This window comes from Gallinula chloropus, assembly GCF_964237585.1.
Source record: "Gallinula chloropus genome assembly, chromosome: 2".
Taxonomy (NCBI): domain Eukaryota; kingdom Metazoa; phylum Chordata; class Aves; order Gruiformes; family Rallidae; genus Gallinula; species Gallinula chloropus.
The window spans coordinates 121,253,339-121,279,823 of NC_140086.1; the positions used below are offsets into that span (position 1 = coordinate 121,253,339).

A 26,485-nucleotide genomic window follows, 5' to 3' on the forward strand; every position below is an offset into this window, starting at 1 on the left:
GTCCTGAACTGTGCTTTAGATTCACTGTTGCCTCACTGTGAACTTGGCTGAGGAAAAAAAAAAAAGGCTGGTTTTGTAAGATGAGGTTACACACGGAGATCTTGCGTGTCCCCCCACTCCATGCAGCAACAGACTACCTCACCCCTGCCTTTGCGCTTCTCTGTGCTTGTTGCAGGGGGGAAAAGGGTATGGATGACAAATGTTACGCTGTGGCTCGCTAGCCCCTTCAGTCAGGCACTGGTGTAAGCTGTGGCTTCACCAGCCCCTTCAGTCAGGCACTGATGTAAGCTGTGGCTTCACCAGCCCCTTCAGTCAGGCACTGGTGTAAGCTGTGGCTTCACCAGCCCTTCAGTCAGGCACTGGTGTAAGCTGTGGCTTCACCAGCCCCTTCAGTCAGGCACTGGTGTAAGCTGTGGCTTCACCAGCCCTTCAGTCAGGCACTGGTTTAAGCTGTGGCTTCACCAGCCCTTCAGTCAGGCACTGGTGTAAGCTGTGGCTTCACCAGCCCTTCAGTCACGCACTGGTGTAAGCTGTGGCTTCACCAGCCCTTCAGTCAGGCACTGGTGTAAGCTGTGGCTTCACCAGCCCTTCAGTCACGCACTGGTGTAAGCTGTGGCTTCACCAGCCCTTCAGTCACGCACTGGTGTAAGCTGTGGCTTCACCAGCCCTTCAGTCAGGCACTGGTTTAAGCTGTGGCTTCACCAGCCCTTCAGTCACACACTGGTGTAAGCTGTGGCTTCACCAGCCCTTCAGTCACGCACTGGTGTAAGCTGTGGCTTCACCAGCCCTTCAGTCAGGCACTGGTGTAAGCTGTGGCTTCACCAGCCCTTCAGTCAGGCACTGGTGTAAGCTGTGGCTTCACCAGCCCTTCAGTCACACACTGGTGTAAGCTTCCCCAGAAGCCAGGAATAATTTCAAGAATCTAACACGGGGAAACAAAGTAAAACAGCCTTTCTGCTCAGGACGGCCCAGAGCCAGCTTTTCCCACCGTCCGTGCTTGTTGACTGGGGTCAGCTCCCCCGTGGAAGGCACAGCTCTCTACTGCCTTCACGCCGTCTGGTTTCGCATTCAGTTGGGGGATTCAGTAGGCCGCAGGAAGGGAGAAGGGGCTTTATACCGCCGCTTTCTAGCGCGCATGGCCGGCACCGACGGGCGGGAGATCCGCACTCTCGTCAGGGGAGCGTGTTGGCGGCGGAAACACCGACCTCGAGCACTGTGTGTATCTGCCCACCCCTCCGAACTGCTGTGCCGTGCCGGCTGTCGCTTCGCATCCCGGTTACGAGGCGGGAGGAAGCTACTCGGGAGTAACAGCCATTCCCGCGGGCGGAGCCGGACCTCGGCCTGCGCCCTGGTAGGGGAGCGGCGCTTCCCAAAGTGCTCCGCTCCGATCCCGCCCGCTTGCATGCCGGGATTGGTAGTCCGTCCGTCCGTCCGCCCGCCCGCCCCCGGTCAGGCGGTGGGGCTACCGCTCTCCTTCCGGGAGCAACGGCTGCCCGTTGGAGGGGGAGACGGGCTGGAGGACCGAGCTCTGTGTCACGTGAGCCGCTTGTTGACTTCGAGAGGTGGGGCTGGGGCCGGCGCCACGGGAGTTTCCTGCCGTGACGGAGGCCGATACCGGCACCATGGCCGGGCCGGCTGGGCGGAAACGATGGGAGTCTGAGGGGGCCTGAGCGGGTACCGCGACGGCCAGCGCTGCCTCTCCGCTGGGGTGGCCGCCCGTTACTGACGCGCCTGGCCCGAGCGGGGCCTGGAGAGGTTGGTCCCGGCGGGGCGGTTCGGGGGCTGCCGGGGGCATGTCGCCTGTGAGTGGCCTCGGTCCTGCGGCCTGCCTCTAGCAAGGGCTCCCCGGGTTTCCTGGGGAGCTTTGCACCCCGTTGCCCGCTGGAGAAGGAGCGGTTCTCCCTGAGGACAGAGGCGGTTCTGGCCCATCGTCCTCGTAGAAGGAGCTGGGTGACAGAGTCTTGTGCGATGTCTCTCTGCCTGCTTTTGCTTTCCAGGCAAAGCGTTACCGGGTAAAGAGGGGCATCTCTGTTAAGGGTAGGTGAGCATAGTTCACAGATTCTGCTAACGAGTTGGTTAAAATAGCTAGAAAGCTGCACCTAATTAATCTGAAAACCTGGGTGAGTTCTTAAAGCACCAATTTGAGTGTTAATAGCGGGGTGTCTGGTAAAGGAAATGAGCAAAGTAGGATTACTGGCACAAGATGTGAGAACAGAAACATGGCGAAATGCTGGAGCTGACTCGAATACTGGTATTGCAGGCCGTGTTGGTTTGGAAGGAAGTAGTACAGATGAGCATTGAGGTAGCCCTTCATGGTAGTGATGCTTTCAACTTTTAAGACATTAGAGCTTTAAATCCTGGTGTCTTACCTGGTAGGGAGATTACCCTGATCTTACATAAATCTGTCCCCCAGCAATGTGCGAGTGGGAGTGGGTTGAGCTGTAATCTGCTCCAGTGAGTAGCTCTAGGTGCTTTTGCAGTACTTGAGGAATCCTGTCGTTTCCTTGCTGTGTGTATGCAGTAAAATCGGCATGCTGGGAGGCAGCTCCGGAAAAAGCCGAGTGAGGGAAGAGTGGCCGTCATAGCAGTTCGAGTTTGCTCTTGGCTCCAAAGGTCAGGGGCTCTTCTGAGGCAGCATTTTCTGAGGAGTGCTATTATGGACTATGGGAAATGTCTGATTTAGTGAACTTACATCTGTGATCAGATGCTGCTGCTACCAGTTATCTATTAGCATGTGCATCCTGAAATTTATATTCTAGAAACCAAAAGAAATCTAAGCTACGACTATGTTTTGGGTTTTGAATAGCTGGTACTTTATAAAAGTGATAGAAGTTATCTACTTAAGTTATCTACCTAAGTAGATTACTGCTCTGAATTCTAAGCACAACTTTTGAGTTGGCAACTCTGAAATCAGAAGGCAGAAAACACTGGTTGAGTGAGCTCTACATCAGATTATAAAGGGATTATAGCTATTTTCTCTCCCAGTATAAAAGCGACCATTGCCAGAATACTGGCTAGGTTATTTTTTACATTGAAAATCAAATAGTAGAAAGCTCTTTAAAAAAAGCAAGGTGACATCTTTGTGGAGCAAAAAATGAGTAGCAAATAAATTTTAAATTTCAGCAAATATTCTGGTTCAATTTTCAGTATTTCTTTGCTTTCCATATGATAGTTAAAAGGTGGGAAAAGCGTGAAAATTATCAGGTCAAATATGTGAACAAGCTGTATTTAGTACACTCAGGGTCGAGAAATAGAGTAACTACATGTCATAATGTGGGAAAAACTGTACCTGAAGTTGCCAATCTAGTCACATTTGATCTCAAGTTATCAATAGATGCATTGGATTGGGGACTGTGTGTTATGACTGGAAAATGTTAAATGTGGGATGTCTGCTTAGGAAGGTGAAAACTGCCCAGGAAAAAGCTCAGACCTGACACTGCATGCTATTGTTACCTGAGTTCTTTACAACAGATTTTGAAGAAAGTAAGTGAGAAGGTGAAAGTAAGTGGGATAAAATGCAGCATGGACTTGCCTGTTCATATACGTCGTCATTCTTCCACAGGTATTTTCTAAGCAGAGGAAGTGTAGATAAGAGAGTCCATACTCAATAAAACAGTTACAGTGCCGATGAGATGTGGTTTGTGAAAATGGCGATGACAGGATTATAACAGGAGTCAGGCTGGCGACTAGCTTGGTCAGTGGTGGGGTCTCCTGAGGGGGATGTGCAGCCTTTCCATACATATGTGATTTACTCACCGTCAACTTTGCAAGCAGCCTTATGTTTTTGCTGTATGTTTATGCTATAGTTGCAATAATTAGCTAGCATTAGATAATATTTTATGTGAAGTTCTTAGAGTATTAAATGGAAGATGCTACTAAAATTTGACAGTACTTCTGGGGAGAAGAAATGAAGCTCGAGAAGGGAAGTGAAGCATAAGTAACTTGAACTTTCCAAGTCATCCACTCATAGACTGCTAATAGGACCTTGTGTTCAAATGGCCAGGTTTATCTGAAAAAGAGATGTATACCTGAAGATAGAATCATAGAATCGCAGAGCGGCCCATGTTGTTAAGGAATTGGAAAGACCATCTGGTCCAACCTCTGTAGAACAGGGAGCCTAGGTGAGATTATCTAGCACCCTCTCCAGTTGTGTCTTGAAAACCTCCATATGTTATGCTGGTGCAGGATGACCAAGGGCCACCAATGTGACTCCATTTAACTCCCCTTTTAATAGCTGTAACAGATGAGGTATGTTTCCAGTTGAATTAAAAGCTAATGTAGTTATGCAAGGCTTTCATAACATCTTATAACTCAGCTTTGTGAACTTGGCGAACATTAATTAATCTGGCAGTTTAGCTGTGTGGGAGGAAACTTACTACTGGGAGGTAGGATCTACTGTTTGTTTTACAAAAGAGGATTTAAAGAAACCCAAAACAAATCCTCTTAGGTTTCATAAACAGTTATTCTTTATAAGCGTTTTGAAATGCGAAGGAATAATCACTAAAAAAGTGTCTGTTAAAATAATATTCAATGTTAGCGTGAGAACATACAGGTTTTTCAGTGACCTTTGGGTATATGCACTCATATTTGATGCTAGAAAGGTTTAACAGCCAGAAGCCATCTTGCTTCTACTTGTGCTTCTTTGGCAGCATTGCTTCTAAGTTAGCAATAGCAATTAGTTTCAACATTAAATGTAATAGTTTCATAAACAGGATTATATGACGCTGAGAGGAAGCTATTTAATTGATTCCAACTTTCGGAGTTTCCCCTCTCCTTTTCTGATAGTTGTCTCAGAGGAAAGTGGCTGTTGTGACAGCTTCCACAAAAAAGCCAAATTGAATATATTATGTTGAGGATGCATAGGGTTTGCAAACTAGTGAAGAAGATCCGTGAGTTACAAAACTGTCCAGAGAAAGTAAAATTTACCAAGAACTGTTGTCATAAAATGGCCTTTTTACTCCTTTTCTAGTTCTTTTCTAGTAAATTATTTATTGTAAAAAGCTTGAGACTAAAAAAAAGAACCTCCCTGTTGTACCTAAGGAGATCTTGCTTGGCTCCTCCAGCTTACCCAGATGCTGATGTTTGGTGAACTACAGTTGTTTGGTTTGTGAGCTTAGAGATGGTAACTTTCCATTTCCTGGAGGCAGCAAAATGAAGGCGCTTTGGAGGTCTGATGTAGCTGATGTGCTGACGTGTTTCTGAAAGATCAGCAACTATGCTGAGGCTGCAGGGCCGTGCCCTTGTGCACATGGAGTCTCAGGGAGCGCTTTGGGGCTGTGTACTCAGTCTGTACAAAAGAATGTGCAGTGGCCAAAGCCACGTAGATGCATGTATGCAGATTTTTTGCTCTAAAAAGGGAACAAGTATCTGTAAAAAGCACTGTCTCCCTCTGTGGAACAGACTTCATGACTGGAAGCAAAGAGAACCTAAGATTTTGGAGAAATACAAAATGATAGATGCTTAAAAAGAAACTGGAAGTCTCTTGTTTTAGCATCATGTGTCACATACCCCATATATTATGTGGAGTTTTTGATGCTGACTGCAGGAGTTCTCTTATTTTTTGTTGCTGTACTGGAGTGTCTTTTTAAAAAAGAAAGGGGGGAAAAAAAAGCAGTACAACTTTTCTGAAATTCTGGTGAGGTCTGCAACACACTTATTCAGGATTCCTGTGGATCAAAGGCATGCCTTGAATTTAATGTTTTATTTTTATGTCTGTGTGCATACATCCACCCTTCTGTGTAAGGCAAGGTAATCCCATGCAAAAACTATACACTTATTATTAGCAGCTGGAGACTGTTCATACTACCATTATGAACACAGACCCCTCAGGTCTGGAAGGTAAATGAAGTAAAATGGTTCTGACTCTCAATAGCCTTGAAAAAAAAATATATCAGGATAGTACCATTTTGAATTTATTTTCATTTGGCGGTATTTTGAAAACCGTTCTCTTTCAAATCAAAAGGCAGTGCTAAGTGGGGAAAATGTTATGTGATCCTGCCTTTACTGTCTCTCAATTCAAGAATAAGAGAAGTCTGTTTGTTATTAGAGCTTCTGCATCCTGTGTTCCTCATATGTAAAGTTTTATATTTAACTACCTCCCATGGTGTTAATGACTGATATTTGTAAAGCTCTATGAAAAGAAAAGCTGTAGTTCTGCCAAGAATTAGTAAGAAATGGGAAAACATTCTTACTCTCAAGATATTTAATACATTAAATTAAAGCTGTTCTGTAACCTACATTAAGTGTCAATGAAATACAGGAGTGGTTTCTAGAAGCCATTCTCTCCTACAGTATGTGAAAGAAAACTGCTGTAATCTCATCAATATCATACACAGTAGTGGGGTTTTTTAATTATTTAATGCAAGCATCAATGCTATTCCATTATTGTATTTATTTTTTTAGAAGTAAAGATTAATGCCTTTTTAAATAGGCTGGTTTATGTGCAAATCATAACAAAGTAACATGCTTCTTTGTCACAGCAAAATTATTAGGGAGACCTTTCTTGGGATGTATTAAGTGGGACGGTAAAGCCTTTAGATAGGCTGAGATGAGCATCAGTTGTCTTTGTAGACATTAACTTGCCTGTATATTGCTCTAAATATTTTAGTGGGAAATCTTTCGCTTTACTTGGTTGATCTAGTACAGATTATCATATGAACTGCAACTGCAGGGAGATTAAAATTCACCCAGGCCCTTGAGTGCCTGCTCTGGGGTGTCTGCAGCAGCGCATAGGGGTGTGGCGGCCTGAACTGGAGAAGCCAGACAGAATAAAACACAGGCAGAGAGCTCTGCGCTTGGACTCGGCCATCGCTGCCAGCCTGCAAGCCCTTCTGGGGCTGACAGCTCTGAGGGGTGTTGACTTGTGGGATGCTGTGTCAGACAGTGCTTCTTTGATTGGTCTGTACAGGTCATTTTTTAAGAATGAGGTAATATAATACTGGAGAAACTAAATTTTGATTCCTTAAAGAGTAAAATTAAAGGCTGCAGCTGTAGTCAGGGATTTCTTACAGATATAGCTGGATTTTTTTAAGACTTTTGTCTTCTGAGAGTTTTTATCATGATACATTCTGATAGAGCTTCTTATGGAGAAAAAGGATGCTCACAAATACTTTTTTCTCCTTCCTCTTCTTTTTTCTTCTTTTTCCTGACAGCAAAACGAAGGGGGGAAACCGCATTTCAGCGTGACCTTTATAGAACTGTTCATCTCACACAGTGTAACTGCCTGGTTTTATTCCCCAAAGAGCTTATATCTTTTATTGGCCCTTTTAATTGTCTTAGCAGGTGCTGGAGAAGTAGCTTTGCATTTATTTTTTTTTTCCTCTGGAAATGCTTGAGAAAGTTTGTTGCAGCCTAATTGGGCTTTTTGTGTTCTTTCTTTTTTAGGTTGTGTTGGCTTATTTACGTATATCTAGCAATGCTGCTTTAACTTTTCTAATGTGACTTTTTCTTCCTGCTCATCTAATGCATACTGCAGTTAGCAGTGTCTATATTGTAAATTTGTTTTTGAGTTATCATGCACCTATCCAATACAGAACTCAGCACTTTGTTTTCTTAGGAAATATCTATCATATAGTTCTGTAGACTATATGTAGACTTCTGTGAGATCAGAAGTCTTAAAAATGTAATAAAAGGAATATTTAGTAAGCACAGGCAACAGACTAATGTTTACTAATAGAATTAACTACTAAAATGACTATGTATCAACTCATACCTGAGATTTGATAAATGCTTTTTTTTTTCTTAAGTCTTCTCCTCTTTTAGAAATTAGTTACAAATTTTGCAGTATTTTTAAAAAAATTAACTGCGGTTTTGTAGAATTGCTATTATGGGGGGGGGGAAATGGGGAGCTATTTAGAATAAAATATATGAAGACATTTCCTTTTCAGATTGACTGACAGTTGCATCATGAAATCTCTTAGATTTCTGTGTGGTTGCTTATTTTGTGAAGAAAAGCTGCTTTCAGTTTCAGGAGTAGCGTTCCTTTCCAAAAGCAAAAACGTCCTGTAGGAGGTAGGGGAAAATCTCAAAATACCAACAACTTCTGGGTTTATGAGCATCTATTCTATCTATGGCTTTTTGAAGTGATCTTATACTAAATTTAAAGTAATGTAAATATTTTATGATTAATTTCCTTTGTGGGATGCTCTAAAAGTCTGAGTAAATCGGTGTTCAATGGCATTTAAATTTCAGTTTGTATAAATCTCTCAGCTTATTTGAAAGTGCTGTCAGTCTGAAGTCTCAGATTTTTTTTCCATGTTATTTGGTGTGTGGATATTATTAATAATTTATGGTAATACAGATAATTTAATTTATGTTAATAGAGATAATCCAGTACCTGAAAGGTGTCTGTAGGAAAGCTGCAGAAGAACTGTTCCCAAGGGCACATAGCAATAAGATGAGGGGTAATGGTTTTAAACTCGAAAAGAGGAGATTTAGGTTGGATATTAGGAAAAAGTTCTTCAATGAGAGGGTGGTGGATCACTGGAACAGGTTGCCCAGAGATGTAGTGGAGGCCCCATCCCTGGAGATATTCAAGGTCAGGCTTGATGGGGCTCTGAGCCATCTATCTAGTGAAGATGTCTCTGCTTACTGCAGGGGGGGAGTTGGACTAGATGACCTCTAAAGGTCCCTTCCCAGCCCAACACATTCTATGATACTATAATGAAAGTATGTACCATGGAAAAGACACCACAGTGTTCAGTTTTTAACCCCAGGCTGTTGCTCCCAGTGCAGAGATGCATGCTTAATGATAATTTTATATGTTTTTATTAATTGAAGCAAAAACTTTGAAAATTGCACAATTCCTTCCAAATATCACACTTACCTCATTAAGCCTCTGTAAGATGTGTTGCCACTTTCCCCTCTTAAGCGTTACATCATCAGATCTGTTCCTTGAAGGGATGAGCAAAGTGACTACTTTGGGCAGCTGTCTCAGGAGAAGTAGCTTTGTTTTCTGACAGTTTGTTGTCATTTAGTATCCAGTAAGATTAGTAAAAAAAGTGTGTATTTCTGAAATAGTTCTCTTGTGTGTAGAAATGTGGAAAAACATGTATTATGAGCCCCTTTGAATTATGTGGCATTATATGCTTGTCTTGTAAATAGCATCTGGTACTGGCTTAGAGAGCTGCATCAGAAGAGAGTTGAATAATCCTATAAACTGAATGAGATGTTTCAAGTTAAAAAAAAAAAAGTTAACTGTCCCCCTTTGGTAAATGCAGGTTAAGTGTGTACCTTGAATTGATAAAATAGTATTTGTGTGACCCAAGTCTTACTTATTTTGGAAGGTCTTGCCCTTTTGGAAGGAAGCTCATTAGGGCAGTTAGTTTTAGGTAGCAAAATACAGAGTAAATACTGTCTCCTCTGCTGATGCTGTTTCCTGTTTTCCCTTATTGCCATCTCCTGGTGGAATTGATGAGTGCAAGAAATAGAGTGTATGATGCTCAAGTTTAGGAGCTGTAGGAAAGGGAGGATAAAGATATATTTTATGTACAAGGTCAAGCAATCTGCTGCTTTCTTCAGGAGATAACGATAAGCTGTGACACTTTAATGACATCTGAGTCTAGTGTTCAGAGAAAAGGAGCTGTGTTGCCTTGAGAAGGCAAGCTCTTGGAATTTGATGAGATGGGTATGAAGACTTGCAGGGCCTTTGGTAAAATGGGGGAGGAAAAGATAGTATGCTGAGCTCATCTTAGAAGACAAAATGAGCAATTCCTTCAGTCAGTTAATGCCGTTTGAATGATGTAGTGCTTTTGGTCAAGGTCACCTTGTGCACAGTGATACTATTCTTAGAATGAAACGGAAGCAAAACCTTTTTTGCAAGGCTCTTTCTGCTGAAGTATGAGGCAGAGCAACAGGCAGGGCAAGCTTAGGCTGCCTGTTTCGTTAGAGTGCATCAGGCAGTAAACAAGGCATCTCTTCAGCTCCTTAAGCTAACCACTGAAAGGACTTCACTTTTGGTTTGTAGTTTTCTTGTCTTTCTGCACTGCTGCAGCTCCCTCGCTGTCTGTTTAGTATAAACGAGCTGTCACAGTTTTTTATCACGTTTTCTAACTGGCTGGGAGCAAACTGAGACAAACGTGCTAACAGCCCCATTGTTCAGCTGCAGCTGTACTGCATCCCGAGCAGCTTTTGCTGTGGGAGAAATTTGACCATGTCGATAAGCTCCTGGGCAGTTGATCCCTTTGCCTCTTAGTCTCAACAAGCAAATGGAAGTCTAGTTTGAATTTAAAGAGCAAACACACAGTAGAGGCAGCGACTGTGGGGGTGTGTGTCCCCCAATCGATTCCCGTCTTCCCTGGCATGTTCTACTCACTGGGTCAGTTTTCTGTTGAAATAGCTTTTTCCTGCAATACAAACTGTTTCATTTTGCTTACTTCTTTCCTTCCAGCATTTCTGTTGGTTCAAGGGGGAAAAAAATTAAAATTACTTTTGGAAGAAGTAGAATCATTAGGCTTTCTTAAGGGTGTGTGTGGGGGACATTAACAGATACTGTATAGTATTTGTTAGTATTGTAAATAAATACAAGGAGTTATGAATCTTCATAACTAAGAATGAGCTGTGTCTTTTATTTTTTGATTGGGTTTCATTTTTAGGGGGATTTTGTTTGTTTTAAAATCAACCCCCAAACTTGTTCCTGATAACCAGTATCATTAAGGAAAACTTGTTTGGGTTTTTCCTTTAAGGCCTGGAATTATGAACGTATAGTTTTTTCAAGGTGCTAATTTCTTACTGGATGTTTTGCTGTGCCTAAATGATGTGTGTTACAACAAAAACTTGACCCAGTGGTTATTTTGCATTTGTCATTCATGTGGATTTGCCTGGTATCTCAGGGCGATGCTTTCCTTACAGTCAGATTATTGTCTGTTTTCTCCATGCATGCTGAGGCAGATCATGTTATTGTTTTCATCCTCACCATATTTGCAGTTAAGAATTGCTATAATTGTTGTTCAGCAGGATGTCTTCTACTGTGACCAAGTAACAAAAAGCTACTCAGGCTGCCTCTTTAAGAGCTAATGCAATTGTACCTTCAGATTCCATTTTAAAGTTTGGGAAAAGTATAAATATTTGCATTCAGGAATGAAGAAAATTGGCTTTTGTGCTCAGGAATCACAGTAATTAGTCAGTTTCCTGGAACTACTCTCTTCTTACTGCACAGTGCTGACTTGCAGGAACTCTTAATAGGACGTTTTTTTGGAGTTCAAATATTTGGTAGCAGCCAAATTCTAAGACGGTGTTAAACCTTAATGAAAATTAATTTTCGGACTCATAAACTTGATACGTACTCAAATTATTTTTATTGAGTAACAGTGAAAGATGCTAAGTGTATTTATCAACGTATAATGGGGTTCAAGGTTTTCCTGCAAGATTAAGGCATTTCCTAATTATTCAGTCTGGCCATACTCAGACAGAAACATCCTCCAGCATTATTTTGGAAGGTTTTTCAGACTTAAAACTCGTGATGAATTTGTCTTTCTGAAAATTTCTCACTCATCTGTCTTTTTAACAGCTGTCATGGAGGAGTTGATAGAGGATGACATCTGTATTTTGAAACATGAAAAAGCAGACAACGCTCATAAGAGAGACGTGGAGATTCCTGTTTCATCTTACAGTGGAGATGAGTCTGTTGCCTCACACTTCGCACTTGTCACTGCATATGAAGATATCAAGAAACGGCTAAAGGAGGCAGAGAAGGAGAACTCCTTCTTAAAAAAAAGAGTGAGAATTTTAGAAGAGAAGGTAAGAAAAAAGTCGATTCACCAGCTTCTCCTGGCAGCTACTTTTTTACTCCTGTCTGCATGGCAGAGCAGATGGTTTAAGTATTTAAAATACGTACTTAAAATAATTTACCAACTTCTTTAAAACATACTGGTAAATTGTTCTGTTTGTTTCAGGTAACCTAGTTGTGTCATACTGGGATTTTTGATTCTTACTGGGCGCATATGTGGCGCAAAGCAGTAGTGCCCTGCAAAGACACTGGCTTTAATTCAGAAAATCATGCAGTTGCATTGGATGGTTACTGTATTTCATCTACCTCTTTATGGTGTTTATTAAGTTGGGCACATGTGACTTAATATTCTTGTATAGGGAGGTGCCAGGTCTACAGACTGACTAGGATTTGTGTATCAAAAGAATCTCTTGGGCTCAGCATACCGAAATGTATAAAGAAAACTTGGTTGTTAAGACTGCATGGCTAGGTGTAGCTAATTGCGGCCTCAAACGTGAAATACAAAATTGTAGGGCTCAGTGTAGAGGTGTTGACTGGCTATTTGTTAATGCAGTAATTCTAAAACGTAAAGGACTGTAGGAATTTGTTTTATGTGCAGTTTCTCATGGTCTTAGTCTAGTGAAGTTCATTAAAGCTGAAAATAACTGAAAAAATGGTGCAGGCTTTTCTCCCTCATTGAAAATCAGGTGTTGTCATGAAACCTATATCCATCATTCAGTATGGAGTGTCTTTGTGCTGCGGAAGGTCTGGATTTTGATAGACTGCTTTCCTATTAATATAAGATTGAAAGATCTGGCATGAGAGCAGAGACATTTATAAGGAGTTAGCCCTAAATATGTGCTGCTGTCTCTTAACAACTTACAAAGTAGGTATTGTGGCATTGTAATGAAGGGCTTGAGTCACTCTGCCATTTTTGAAACAGTCAGGAATACTTGGTTACTGGTTGGACAGGATTAACTTTTTGTTTGAAGCAAAACTTTCTCAGCACTTTCTCTATATAAGGTCCTGAGAACTGATGGGGGTAGGAATAGAGCTCTAGATTGAGTACTCTGAACTGTGCAGAGCACGACATCTTTTACATGGTTACTCGAGATCACAATGAACAGGACTTGACCTTGACAATCCTTTTTAGCCTCCTCCTGGCTTTTGTTTTGCCCTGGTTCAGCTTAACTGGTTTAAAGATGATGCTTTGTTTTCCATAGAGAAAAAATTTGGTTTAGTATGTGAGTACCAGAAAAATGTTTCTTTGAAAGAGGGGCATTGAGAAGGCCTAGACCATGAAGTAACGGAGATTTCAGTCTTTGTTAATGGCTAATTTCAAAGCATATGGAAACTTCCATAAAGTTTGGTGAGGCTTATGCTCTATTTAATTGGCTTTATTAGGGGCAGAAAAATGTAAAAGACAAAACTGAAAATAAGTAGTATGCATACTTTGAGGGTCAGTGTAAAAAGCAAAGGGCAGAAGCTTCTTGTCTTTACGGCTTGCCTTGCTCTCCCATACTTTCCTTGGAGCGAACACATGAAAGAGGAGATACTTAAGGTAGATGTATGACTGTTACCTTGTAGATTTTTGTGTGTGAGAAGATATATATAAATCTGTCACAAATCCCTGTACTAGGTATACTGAGTGGGTTTAAATGCCTCCATTTAAAGCAAGTGTATCGGATAAGCAGAATGAAAAGGATAATACGATGCTTAATCAAAACAAAAACCTTCTATGTGAACGAATGTCATTTGATGCAAGAGTTCTTGCTGTGGTCTTCAAAATACTGCATACATTTTACCTTTCCTCCCCTCCTTCGGACAATCTAGTTGGCAGTGCTTATTCCCTCTTGCTTTCCTCTCACAATGTTTGGTTTCCTCTGAACTTTCTGTATGTTGTGTCTTTGTGTGCTTAAAACTCTTTTTCCAAAAAGAAGTCTGCATCTTCAGAGCCTGGAAAAAGTGTGATTAAGGCATTATGAGTGTGAGTAATCACAAATCATGGGTGATTTTCAAATACTCATAGCAGTAAAGTAGTGAGCATTAAGTACGTTTAGAGTTTGCAGGCTTTGTAGACAGCCTTTGCTGAGCCTCTGTAAAAATTTTGGTCTGTGTCAATGTATTTGATTAATTTATTTTCAAAACTTGCTTTTTCTTTAAAAAACAAACAAACAAACAAACCAAAACTGTTACTGTTCCAGTCTGTACTATTGCACTTCTTTTTAAAATTTGCAGGTTTTTATAGAACATACAAAAACTTCTTATTTCTTATGTCCATTACGCTTTTAGCTGCTTGGCTCCCGACTGGAAGAGGAATGTGGTTCAGTTGGACGTGAACAAGTCAACAAGGCATACCAAGCCTATAGAGAGGCCTGCATTGAGAGGGATAATCTGAAAAGCAAACTGGATAAAATGGTATGTAATTACTTAAGTGCATGTTATGTAAGTGCTGCAGTTTAGTCAGTGTTTACTGTAGAATTACTTTTATTTGCAGAAGATTTGTGGGGTTTGCTTTATTACTCCTTTAGGGTTTTTTTAAGTATACATGGTGATACTTTATGTAGGGATAACGGTTTTAAGTTTCTCAGTTCTATCAGTGGGCTATGCTAATGCTAAAAAAAAAAACCACCCATTTTTTTAATGTTTTGGGTTTGTTGTTGGCTTTGGGGGTTGAGGTTTTTTTGAGGGTTGGGTTTTTAGTTGTTTTTTTTAAAAGTTGAATTGTCAAACATAATAGAAAAAACCTTGACAAATGGTTTTGGGTTGTTTCCCCTCTCTGCCCTCCCCCCCCAAATCCCAAAAATAGATTAAAGAAAATGCCGAATCCTTGAAAACTGTGAATGAACAGTTGCAGTCTAAAGAAGTAGAGCTGCTACAGCTAAGAACGGAAGTGGAAACTCAACAAGGTATGCATTTGGTTACTTCATCTCACTGTATGTTGACTACCCTTACTGGTTATATTATGATCTCGGGGCAAGAAGAGTTTATGGACTGGACCTCAGATTCTGTACAAGTGCAGTCACTGGAAGGGCACCTCTAAGTATGGCTGTGCTGGAGTTGGATTACTTTCAAAGATGACCTCAAGCCTGTAACGCACTATGTGAATTGCACAAGTTTTTAAACCTAGAAGAGCAGGTCACGTGTAGTACCAGTAGTATCGTTGAGGACATCGTGGTTTAAGGAGGTAAGAAGTGCAGTTTATAGAGAGAGCTCTGAAAATGTGGTCATTTCAAGCCTTATTTAGTAATCAATATTAATTGTAAGTTGGATCCGAGTATCTGGTTTAAGAAAAATCAGTGTAGCTTAAGGTTGTTTAATCTGTTAGGTCTGGAAGTGAGCATACTGTGCAGTTGAAGATTTGGGGGGTTTCCTCCTGTCATGTGCTTTCTTGCTGCCTGACAAGCCTCCAGCCACGATCTGAATCTCGGATTGTCTTAGGCTGCTTCCCTCTAGCAGCCATGGGAATTTGTTCCATCTAATAAGAAGACTTACAGAACTTGCAGACTTTACCCTCTTGTTTTGATTGTATCTTCTGTAGTTCCGTTTGGAACTTAATACTAAATTTTGGAAAAACTTACGGTAGATTATTATGTAATGATACACATTGAGGGGAGGGGGGGGTGTGTTTTCAAAGCATCTTAAGAAGCATGCAGGTTGGTGTATCTATCGTGCATGTTCACCATTAACAGATTTTTGCTTTTCCAGTGCCTTTTTATGCTGTTATTTCCTTTCTCCTTCTATAAAACTCCCAGTGCATTCCTGGAAAGTAGGGATGCATACTTTAAACTCACTAACTAGGGTAATTCTCTGCCAACAACTTTACCAGAACTACTGTATCTCTGTTGTCAGAGCATGCAGTTGCTTCAGAATGCACAGGATAACCTTTTTGTAGGGCATGGGCTGGCTGAGGTTAAACCTTACATACCCGGTTACGCTTCCTGAACTGAGACTGAAATCCGATGGCTTTGTTTGTCTTCTCACAGTGATGAAAAATCTGAGCTGTACTCAGTCCAGCTGGGAAATAGAGAAGCTGAACAGTTACCTGAAAGTGCGTAGTCTGGAACAGGATCTAGAAAAGCTCCAGCAGGAGTGCAACAGTCTCAGAAAGGAGTCACAAAAATCCAAGCAGAAGGTACTGTTGTTTTTAAGGGGTTTTTTGTCTTAATAGATACGACAGTGTTACAGCATTATTTTAGATGCCTTGTTCAAGCAAAATACAAGGTAAACAAAAAGATTTCAAGTATATAATGGAGAGAAAGATTAACACCCCAGTAAAATTAACCTTAAATGTTCTCATAGACTGGCCTGTACCTGGGAAATAGCACCCCTATATCAGAGGGTATGTCACAGCTGTTGCGCATAAAACAACAGAAACTCAAGCTCTGCAGTTTTCTAGAAGTAGTGGATCAGATTGGAGTGTCCTGTGCTGGTGTTTGTCTTGGGCTGGACTTCCTAGAAAGTTTTGGCAAACCTAGTTTGGTTTTGTGTGTGTTTGTGGGGTGTTGTTTGGGGGTTTTCTTCTTTGAAAACAGTAGAATGCTTATGTTAAAAGGTATGGTGACCCTTGTTTCAGGAGCTCTAGCACTTTTCTTTAGGGTAATTGCACACAGCTTGTCAGGAAAGGGGATTTTTTCTAACAAGGTTTCCAGAATCTTGTTAATACTCCCTCTAGCCTGGGGTAAGTGTCTGAGGGCCTCACTATGTAATGTAGATGTGGTTAGGGTCTCAAAAAGGAAATTAAGGTAGCATAACAGCAATAAAACCCACAAAGCCCTTCTTTTGGGTTTAGTCTGTTTTTTCCACTAGGTGGGGATAAAGCCCGTTACCTGGAAGGCATGTGAGGTGTTAGGTTCCCTTACTGTTGGCTCCTGGTTTCACTTGGGAAGTCTTCAGGAGAGAGAGAAATTGTCAGGTGAAATACAGGGAACTGAGACCAGTGGGCAATGACAAGTCAGCTTTGTTTACATCCCAGTTCGTTTCTTTGTTATGACTGTTTTTAATTACATTAGTTAGCACGTTCAGATGTTTTCTACCTTAGGCAAGTATACCTTCTGGGGCTTTTTCTATTTTTAGCTATTCAGGTTTTGCGTTGTGGTTGATGTAGTGTGCATGTCACACTGACAACTTGCTTGAAACGTATATAGAGTATCGCAGTATGGCTCGTGTGAGCGGAAATAGGAAGGGATGTGAACGGGAACTCGTGACTGAGGAGGGTCTAATAGAAACACAGCTAATGAAGAGCGCCCAGTGTTTGATTTGTTAAAAGGTCCTGTTATCTGGAGCAAGGCTTCAGTCTTTCAGACAAGGGATGAATTTCTGTGCTACCATGAAAGTAACTTGTGGAAGTAAATCTATACTGAAACATAGTAAAGGTCCTTGTATACTGGGTCAGGGAAAGAGAACGCAGGTTATTTTTTTTCATATTTTTAACAGAAGTCAAAAGCCTTTCTCAATTTTTGCTTTTCAAAGAATCAAAAATTCCAAGAGATCAGGTGTTAGAGAGAGTATGGTGCTGGCTAAGCAATGCTTTCATGTAAGTAGGTAGTTTCAGCATTCTACATGGAAACGCGTAGTAGAAGCCTTTATGTCCATTTTGAAAACCACTGCAGCCAACACAGATGAGTACAGCTTTACTTCTGAATTTTAGTATTAGCAAATGTTATTTCACTGTGGTATTTTGAGAGAGAGAAGGAACAAACATGTTATTTCAGATTATCTATCTTCCACTCACTGTGTTACACAGGACCAGGCTCAAGAGGAAGATCCATTAAATGGAGACCTCCTTCAAAGACAAGACATCCAGAGGTATGAATTAGCAAGATTATTGTTGGTTTGTTCTTTTTTTAATCTTTGTCATGTTGATGGTCCAGGATGATGATGCTATGAAAACACATCTTCAGATTCACGTACAGAAAATGAAAGTTAAATTATCTTGCATTTAAAAATCAAAAACGAGCTCTTTAATGGACTTGAGGAGGTAGTAGATAAATTTTCAAGGCTCATCCTAGCTATATTTTAAACTAGATTTTAATTTTACTTTTTTTAAAATACTGAGGAGCCATTGTGTGACCAATTCAAAAACAAATAGTAATTTTCCAGAAGAATGCTAAAATATCAGAAAGCGTTTGTGATTGTTTTGCAGCCATAAAAATAGTGCTTATGATATAAAATTCTGTGTTACCCTGTTGTATGTGTGCCGTATTAGCAAGTGTATATATACCCTTTAATTCCTTATGTAAAAGAACAATTAATGAATGCATGGAAGTTCCCAACTGTTCCGTCTTGTGGATACTAACGGCATCTCTGACACCCGGTTCTGCCTCCTCGTGTACTTACACGATTTTCCACAAGAGGGAAGAGTGGCCCTTCAGAACGACAGACTGTTCTGGGTAATACTTTGCTGCTTGCTTGGCTACCGAAGAGATGGGAGAGGAAATCGGTCACTGAAAGAGAACAGTACTGCTAATTCTTTTCATATACTCTCTGGTGTAATGAGGAGAATACTGTGCACGCTGCACGCAAATTAGACTTTCACCTTTCACCTAGACGGGATAGCTCGCTAGCTAACACTTTTTCTTGTGGTTTCTGCTGGAGCTTTATAGTCAGGCTTGCACGCCTGAAAAAAGGTGTTATCTCAAGGTATAGCACTTAGCTCTTTGATCCTCCAGAGCAGATTTATCCCACAAAGTAACGTTCAGGTGGCAACCATGTGAATTAGCATATGTACTGTAGAGTGTTTATTGTAATGTGACATAAATAATCAATGTGTAATGTGTACCGAGTATGTGAGCCCATCAAAAATCTGTGGGAAAACACTTGAAAAACCTTCCTGCAGGAAACATTTGTGGTAGCAGGCAGTCCTGCTGTTTGCAGGAGATGGAGGCATGTGCAGTTAGCCAACTTCTTGGCTGCAAATCTGATCTTAAAAGTCTTGGTCTGCATGTCTACTTCACTGTAGATTTTCCCAGGCTGTTGTACTTAAGGTTTATATTCCGTGTCAGAAGGCAGTATGGTGTAAACTTCTGAACACCAGTAGCAAACTTCTGGGGAATTAGGCTTTGCAATGGGATTCTAGGTCAAGATCCACAAGAACAGTTACAATAATTTACATGTGATTTAAGTGGAATTCTGGTACTTGCATCCCTTTGCAGGGCACTTTTAGAAGCGCTCAGTGCACAGTAAGAAATCTGTCTGAGCACTTTCCTTCTAGTTGGTGACAGATGCTGAGCTGTCCTTACGTTTACCACTTGTGTTAAACATTGGAGAGTTTTGGTTTGATGTAACTAAAGTTTGGTCTTGGTTTTGAGACCAAAACACATAAATAAATGAAGTGCAGTTGCCACATCAGTGTAATTTTTAAATTATAATTTCTTAAAAGTTCAAAAGCAATCTGCAGTAAAAAGGCCATGGGTTTCTCTGGACTTCTGGAAATAATCAGCTCTGGGTATTGTAATGCACTATCTGTCAGTAGAGCTGAAACCCATACATTACCTGTTAAGCTATCAGCATCCTCTGGTCTGTATTGGAGTTTTTGAGGTTTTGAGTCTAGATGTTTGTATTCTGGAGTAATATTTTGGAAGAAAGCTTAATTTTTTTTGGTTTAAGGGAACTTGGAATTCTAAAGTTAATCTGCAAAACAGAGTAATGGCTCTTTCTCAGAGCGCTACTGAACTCATTCATGTCCAGTAAATTTCATGCAGGGCTGATCCAAATTGCTGGTTTAGAGGGATGGAAAATCTCAAAACTTCAGTGCTGGAACAGTGCTGCTGTGACTAAATACGTTGCTCCTATTTTACGCCATCTCAGAGAGTGAATTGGGTGGCTCTGTTTTACCCTAAGGCAGCGTATCAATCTAAATTAGACAACTTGAATAGGAAGCAGTATGCTGTGTGTTTCAGTTTGGTCTGGGGGGAGTGGACTCAGTTTGAACCTTGGGTATCTCAGTCTGAATTCAGTGTCACTAAGGGAACACTGTAAAGACCCAAACACTGATTTGGATTGAGTATTTAGAAGTCTGATCAATTAATGTTACTCAGATAATAAATGACCACACACACCACAATGTTACCAGAAGCCATTCAAAGTTAGTAATCCTACCTTGTTTGCAGTCCAGTGTCTGTTTAATCTATTTATTTTAGAAATACTTCTTTGAGATGAGTAATTTTATGGGAAGCTGGTTAGCTTCAAATAATGAGATCGGAGAATAGGCTTCATTATTTCTTTTCCATTCAGGGAACTTGAAATTACCAGTATTATCTAGTTTGTTAATATACAATCCAGTATATAATATGCAAGAGTGAAATGATACAGGGTCCCTCTGTTTAAGCTCATTACCAGCACTGCTCACTTCATTTTGAATTGTGGTACTCTAGCACCATTTGCAGTGGGTGGTAAGCCAGAATGATTTCTTAACAGTTAATGCTGGCTAAGCCTGTTAATAGGCACGAGGGTGCTTTAGAGGTGGCAGCTCTTTAACTTGTAAAAATTTTTGTTTTCAAAGCGTGCAGCAAGCATACTGGGAACTGAAGAGAGAAATGTCTAATTTGTGCCTAGTGACCGAGATGCAAGCTGAGGTTCTACGAAAACTGAAAACAAACCCAGCAGCAACCAAGAAAGGCAAGTCGGTGTTTGCACTAACAGGCCTCCCGAACACAAACCCTTGACTCAAGCTGTACCATTTTTAAAAAGAAACTAGCTATCATATCTTATCAGAATCTCATCGATTGAAGTTGATAAGCTAGACTATGTTATGGTTCCAGCCTACCCATTTTCTGCTTTTGCTTCTGTCTCATACTGGTCAACTTCACACATAAAGGTGTTGCTGATGTGTTTTTTCTCCAGTACTGTATTCTGTTCCCCTTGTGGCTTTTTTCTCAGTCAAGTGTTGCTTATGTGCACAAGGCTGAGGTGTTAAGTTTACTCGTATTTGACCTTTTACCACAACTACTTCGTATTGGGAGGGGGGGGGGGAATCTTTTTGCAAGCAGTCTTATTTTCCCAGTAAGAAGTCTTAATTGGGTAGCAGTTTTAAGTCAGGCACTTAATAGACTGAAATTCCCCTATGGTTGCATATTTCTTGATGCTGGTGTTCAGAAAAGTTGTCTTTTCTAGCAAAAAGATGACATTTTTCTGAATGTCAAAATCCTGGGGCAGCAAAACTGCCTCGTTTTCGCTGCTACGCTGCAAACAATTAAAGGGGAAGTAATTTCCAGAGAAAGCAGGTGTCCTTTCTGTGTTCAGTTCATCAGCTGGCTCTGCTGCTTCGTCCGCGCTTCTCTCCAGCCGCGTGCCTCAGGAGAGCGTGTTCTTGCTGCGGTGGGGCCGGACTGTGGGTCCGGCTGTTTATCGCAGTGTTCATTTCCTTTGTTTCCTGCTTACCTCAGTTGTGGTGTTTACTGTGTTCAGAATACAGAAGGTGCCAGTGAAAGACGGTGAACTTGGATACAATCAATGCACTGGTGAGAACCTCCGATGTCCCTGTCCAGTTACAAGATCAAGACACTTTGTTTCTAAACAGCTTTGATTGGCTCGGTGAGGTAATGACAGGATTCACCTCCAGGTCAATCACTGCCTTTGTCTGTGGCCAGCAGTGATTAATGATCACTCCGTGGTACTCAAAACACATTTTGTAGGCTTAGTCGTGTCATTTAAGGTGAGTCCCTGTTCCTACATTCGAAGACACGTTTGTCAGAAACTGGGAGCTGAGTCAGTTCTTAATCCTCCAGTCTGTGCAGGGTGGATGTGATGTGTAGTGAGTGCCTTTCCATCCTTACCTTTAACACAGAGTTCCCTGGCTTTGCCACAAGTACTGATTTTTCTCCTATTTGAAGGGTCTGATTTTCTGCAGTTGCTCATGTAGTTGTACACCCACAACTACAAAAGGCATTACTGATCGATTGATTGACTGGGAAACAGGCTTTACTCTGTAGGCTTTTCCTCAGTCACTTTTCAGACGTGTGTGAAAGTGGACAGACTGGGCAGAAGCAAAAACCACATTTATTTTTTCAGTTTTATCTGCCTGTCAGCCACACTTGGGAGTGCAGCACAGATACTTCTGTGCTTGGATTTAATTGGAAAATCTTGGCTTGTATAAAATATGGGTAGGATTGACTTAAAACTTCCACTTCCTATACCTGAAGTGCTGTTTTACCATCGTGAGAGCTGTGTGCAGTCTGCAGAACACGCTGTATGCATTGTTCTGTGTGTGCTGGTAACAGTACCAGTTAATGTGCAGATTCTACTGACCTGTCACATATGGATGGGGATATTTTCAACAAACCTCTCTCTGCCTTTTTTTCTTTTCCTTCTCCATTTTCAGTGGTTCCCATTTTTCTTAACTTTCTAAAGGTCTGGAGACCTCCAATTGCTTTTTACACCTGTCAGCACAAAGAGGCCAAATCTGGTGCGTGCGTTAGCATGTCTTTCAGATATTGATGCCTGTGTGCTTGGAAAGTGCTTTTGGCTGACATTGTGAATTGGGTGCCTGCCCAATTAATTTAATTTCATTTATAGTGACAAACAAAAGTTGTATTCTTTGACCAAGACACCAGCTCCTTTCTGTCCCTTAAGAACTAAAGTTACAAATCACCATTTCTACTCAAGATTCATGGCCATTACAGGAAACTTCCTGCAAGATGTGAGTTTCTTTAACTGCAGGAATCATTAATCTGCTCCCATTCCATGTTACATACACTATCGCTACCCTCCCAAAAAAAAGACCTGGTAGTATTTGGGCACCAGCTCAGGTGTGTGCTGAGGGTGCAGCTCTCTCAGTTCGGGTAGATGCTGTTCTGTTTCTAAGTCCTCCCGTTCCTCGCGTGGTTGAGCACTCCCCTGGGGTTTCACATGCCTCAACGCTGCAGTCTGTCGCTTGACTTTCAGAAGTCAGGCGACAGCAGAGCACACAGAACCTGTGAATACTGTGTGTCTCCCTCTTGCTGCTTCATGGACAGTGAGAATTTGGGTTCTTGGCAGCCTGAGAACACAACTTGTTAACGGGATCAGTAGAGTAGGAAGAAGTGCGCTCTGTGGATGCAGCGCGCTGAACCCGGGCGGTTTCTCCAAGCACCTGAAAATCCTCTTGGTTTCGGCATTCGTTCCAGTCCTCATCTCTGCTCAGGTGGGAGCTGGGAGGTTCCCTTGGTGTCAGGTGTGTGTTAGACATCACCATTTCAGGGTCTCTGGTTCACCTCACGACATCAGACTGTGAGGAGCTTAGTCCATTCAGTTTGTAACTTCACTTACCAAAGTAAAATAGGGTCTGAAAATGTGCAGCTTGAAAGCACGGGGTTTGATGTCCCCGCTGCGCTGTAGTACGTTTGGAGCGTGTGAGAAATGTGCCAGATAACATAGTTTTGAAATCTTTTTTATCTTCTTTCTTCAGCTGCCTCTACTGCACCAGTGCAGTGTGATGACTTCGACATTTCAAAGCTGGGTCTGACCTCGCGGGTATTCTATAAAAAACTCTTGCAACATGGTAACGTACTCTGCGATGCTGCGTCTGCCCCGCTGCCCAGAGATGTAAAAACCCCGTCTGAAAGGGTGACTCTGCAAGCATGGACAGATGAGAGACCCATTCTACCTGACAGCAAAACGTTTCAGGAACACCACTCTTACGGAAAGAGCTCTCTGGAAGATAATTCCTGGGTATTCCCAAGTCCTCCAAAGCTTAATGAGAACATGTTTTGGGAAATGAAAAATAAAGCAACTTTGTTAAACTGTCCAGCAGATTACCTGGATCAGTGTAATCAAAACTGTCTGCACAAGAGTTAAACCATTTTCTACAGTGAACTGAGGCGTTTTTAGAATGGTTCTGGATAGGCACCTTAACACTCAAACTTTTCAAGAGGGAAAACAAATTGCCTGAAATGTTCATTCCTTATTTTGAATTCTGATTCCCAAACAAAAAGTCTTCCTCTGCTGTAAATCAGGAGCAAGTTCCTTGAAGGTAAAGCTGTGCATGTATAAAGTAAGTAGACAGGAATGTAGCACGGGGCCTGGCCAGGCTGGTACTGCAAGGGGCATACATTTGCAAAAGATGATGCTGAAAAGGGAGGTCTCAGAATAAAAATGAAGTAATCCAGTGCTGTATTTGTTGGCTGTTTGTGTGTTAGCAGGAAAATACTGGCTGTCCTGTGTTAAAACTCGCACCAGCTCGGAGCTTGCTTTTTGATGATGGTTTTGGGGTTTTTTTTTGGAGTAACACACGAAGTGAAGAATTGGATTCTCCCTCTCTTCCTCTCTTCAATTAACTTCCTGATCGCTCTGGCTTAGAAGTGCATTTTTAGGTATATTTTTAACTAGGAAACGTGAGATTTTTATTTTTCGTTAGAATCTTTATTTGTATTAGATAAGAAGAAAGGCTAAAATCACGTCTAGGCTGTCCTGTTTAGAGTGCCCCACTTTGGGGCTTGTGGCGAGTTACCGAGGGTTGGGTTGTAAGTAACGCCCGAGCGCTGCGACTCCTGACGTGCAGCTCGTTTCCCTCAGTCCCAGCCGTAGTGACCAGGCTTCACTCTGCGGGCAGCAGCGCCCGGCCACAGGACCCCCCTGTCCGCGGTGCGGCTCCCCTCACCGTGCCACCTTTGCACAGCGCCAGAACCCTGACGTCGTATTTGTGTGGTGGTGAAGGCTACTAACCTCTCTTTAATTAAACAAAGCCTTAATTTAATCGACTAGGTGTTTGTAGCAGTGTTGATATACTTCAGAAGTATTTCTGTGGTATCTTTAGTATGCCACTCAGAACTAGAGTTACTTGAATTGCCACTGCCTGCTTTATGGCTTTATGGAGTATGGGTGTCCGTGTCTTTTTTCCTTCTCCTAAGGCCAAGAACTGTTTCTAGACAAATACAATTTAAGGCTTTATTTTTTTTTCTTTTCTTTAAAATGCTTTGCTTCATATCTGGTGTAACGCAGCAGGGTTGGTTAAGTGAAATATCTTTACTCAACACCCTGAAGAGAAATGCTTTGTACTTTAGATCTGTGATACCTAACTTGTAGCGGGGTGGGAAGATGACACTGTTGTTCATAGGTGGGTGGGCGAGCTATTCAACTGCGCAGGTCCAGCCTAAGATCGGTGTAATAAAAATTAATTTCTCAGCTTTTTAGTAGAAAATTACCTTAAAATTGCTTGCAGATACATGAGGAAGCTCTGACTGCAGCACAGCAGTAGTAACAACGGGCTGTAAAGGTGTTACCACAGTGCTACACGCTATGTGTGGTTCCAGACGCTTCCTTCCCTGTGCAGTAAGTACTTCGTATGATGCCCCTCATCTTCTCCTCTTCCAGTTTGTCTGTCAAAGCTGGAAAAATGCCTTCCAGCTGATACCTTCTACTGAATTAGTGAACAGCACAGGCAAATCATGTTTCCCATTCACCAGATACTGGTTTTATCTGTTATCTTGCTCACGTATACTGGCTTGTCTGTGATTAATGGAAATGGTGTCAGATGCTGGAATTTATTCTGACCAATGAACAGAGCTGACTCAGGGGAGCACAATCTCTTGGAAAGTAATAGAACAAAACCCAATATGCATAAAACAAATCCAAGTCGCTAGGCTTTAGCTGATAGAACCAACTACCTGTGTAATAAGGAGGCAGCAGCAACCATTTCTCATGTGGCTGCATAAGCTCGATGGTATCTAGTTGGAATGTAGCTCACTTTTGGGGGTTCGCCACCTCAATGTTTGTTTCAGAGGGGTTTTCATTAAGTAATGTATTATCCAACAGACATGGTGATTAATGCTTTGATGTGTGCAATGAAGGAATTTACTGTGTAAGATTGGAAATAAATTTATTTTTGTTTGAAATGGGTTTCACTTACAAATCTCCTTTTGTTATTGGCACAATTTTATTTTTTTTAACTCAGTTTTAATTTCTTAATTGCAGAGAAAGGTCATCTCAAATACAACCCACTCATTGGAGGTTCATCCCCCGCTCCACTCAAGGGGAACAAATGCCCAGACAGCGGCTGTAGCCTGCTTAGATGTATTCTGGGAAAAACATTCCCTTAGGTGATGAAACCTGAAGGGCTTTGTTACGTTAAGCTATGGCATGTTCCTGTGGTTTAACTGCTGCTGTCAGAAGGTTCCTGGTCAGCCTATCCTGTCCAGAGGAACAAGGAAGCTTCTCTGTGCAGTGTCCCAGAATTTCCAGGCATTGCCTTTGGCTTTTGGTTAATCTTCTCGGTGCTGGAGAAGGGAGCAAAGATGTTTGCTGAGGGGAGAACCTGAGAAGAACCTCTGGAAGTGGGGAGAGGAGTGCAGGGTAACACAGAGGTTTCTGTGGGCAGCACTTCCCAGCCACTTGCTCGTTGCTGTGGCCAGAGCTTAACATGCAAAGGCAGGGCCCAGCTGTGAGCTCTCTTGGGAGCAAGCTGCCTGGTGAAGCAGCTGTTGGGCTGGAGCACACAATCAAATCCGGACTCGGGCTGGAAAAGCCATTTAAATCCATGTCACGAGTGGCTTACGGTGCTTTTTCCATTTTCAGCAGCAAAACTTTTCATCGCAGGAACAGCAAATGAGAGGCAGGAGGAGCTGTATGGAAGGGGCTGGTGTGTGCACACAGGTGTGGTTGCTGTGTAGCAAGGACTTCAGGTATGTTAAATGACACCCCAAAAGCATTCACGTGAACGCAAACTTTGAACACTTCAGAACGTCCCCCCAGCCCCCTGCTGTGCCAGCTCTGAACTGAAGCACACACCAATTCTGTTTAACAGAAAGGGAAGGTGGCTTTTGGGGCAGGAGGCGGCTCCTGCTTTGCCCATTCAAGGGAGTACAG

General features: G+C 41.9%; 1 protein-coding gene across 1 annotated transcript; it reads left to right on the forward strand.

The window, feature by feature from the left end:
* Window positions 1-1,598: 1,598 nt before the first annotated feature.
* AZI2 (5-azacytidine induced 2) lies at window positions 1,599-25,524 on the forward strand. The gene is made up of 8 exons (XM_084280068.1): window positions 1,599-1,755; window positions 11,507-11,736; window positions 13,997-14,122; window positions 14,514-14,613; window positions 15,691-15,839; window positions 17,451-17,512; window positions 20,208-20,323; window positions 23,091-25,524. Exons 2-8 carry the CDS (start codon window positions 11,512-11,514, stop codon window positions 23,477-23,479), a joined length of 1,167 nt encoding a protein of 388 aa, XP_084136194.1. The 5' UTR covers window positions 1,599-1,755; window positions 11,507-11,511; the 3' UTR covers window positions 23,480-25,524.
* The last annotated feature ends 961 nt before the right edge of the window (window positions 25,525-26,485 follow it).

What these genes read in the sequence shown, in the direction of transcription:
- AZI2 (XM_084280068.1), top strand. Translation starts at nt 11,512, where the DNA reads ATGGAGGAGTTGATAGAGGATGACATCTGTATTTTGAAACATGAAAAA. An exon ending in GGAAGTGGAAACTCAACAAG is followed by an intron (nt 14,614 to 15,690) that starts GTATGCATTTGG and finishes GTCTTCTCACAG; the next exon opens with TGATGAAAAATCTGAGCTGT. An exon ending in CACAAAAATCCAAGCAGAAG is followed by an intron (nt 15,840 to 17,450) that starts GTACTGTTGTTT and finishes TGTGTTACACAG; the next exon opens with GACCAGGCTCAAGAGGAAGA.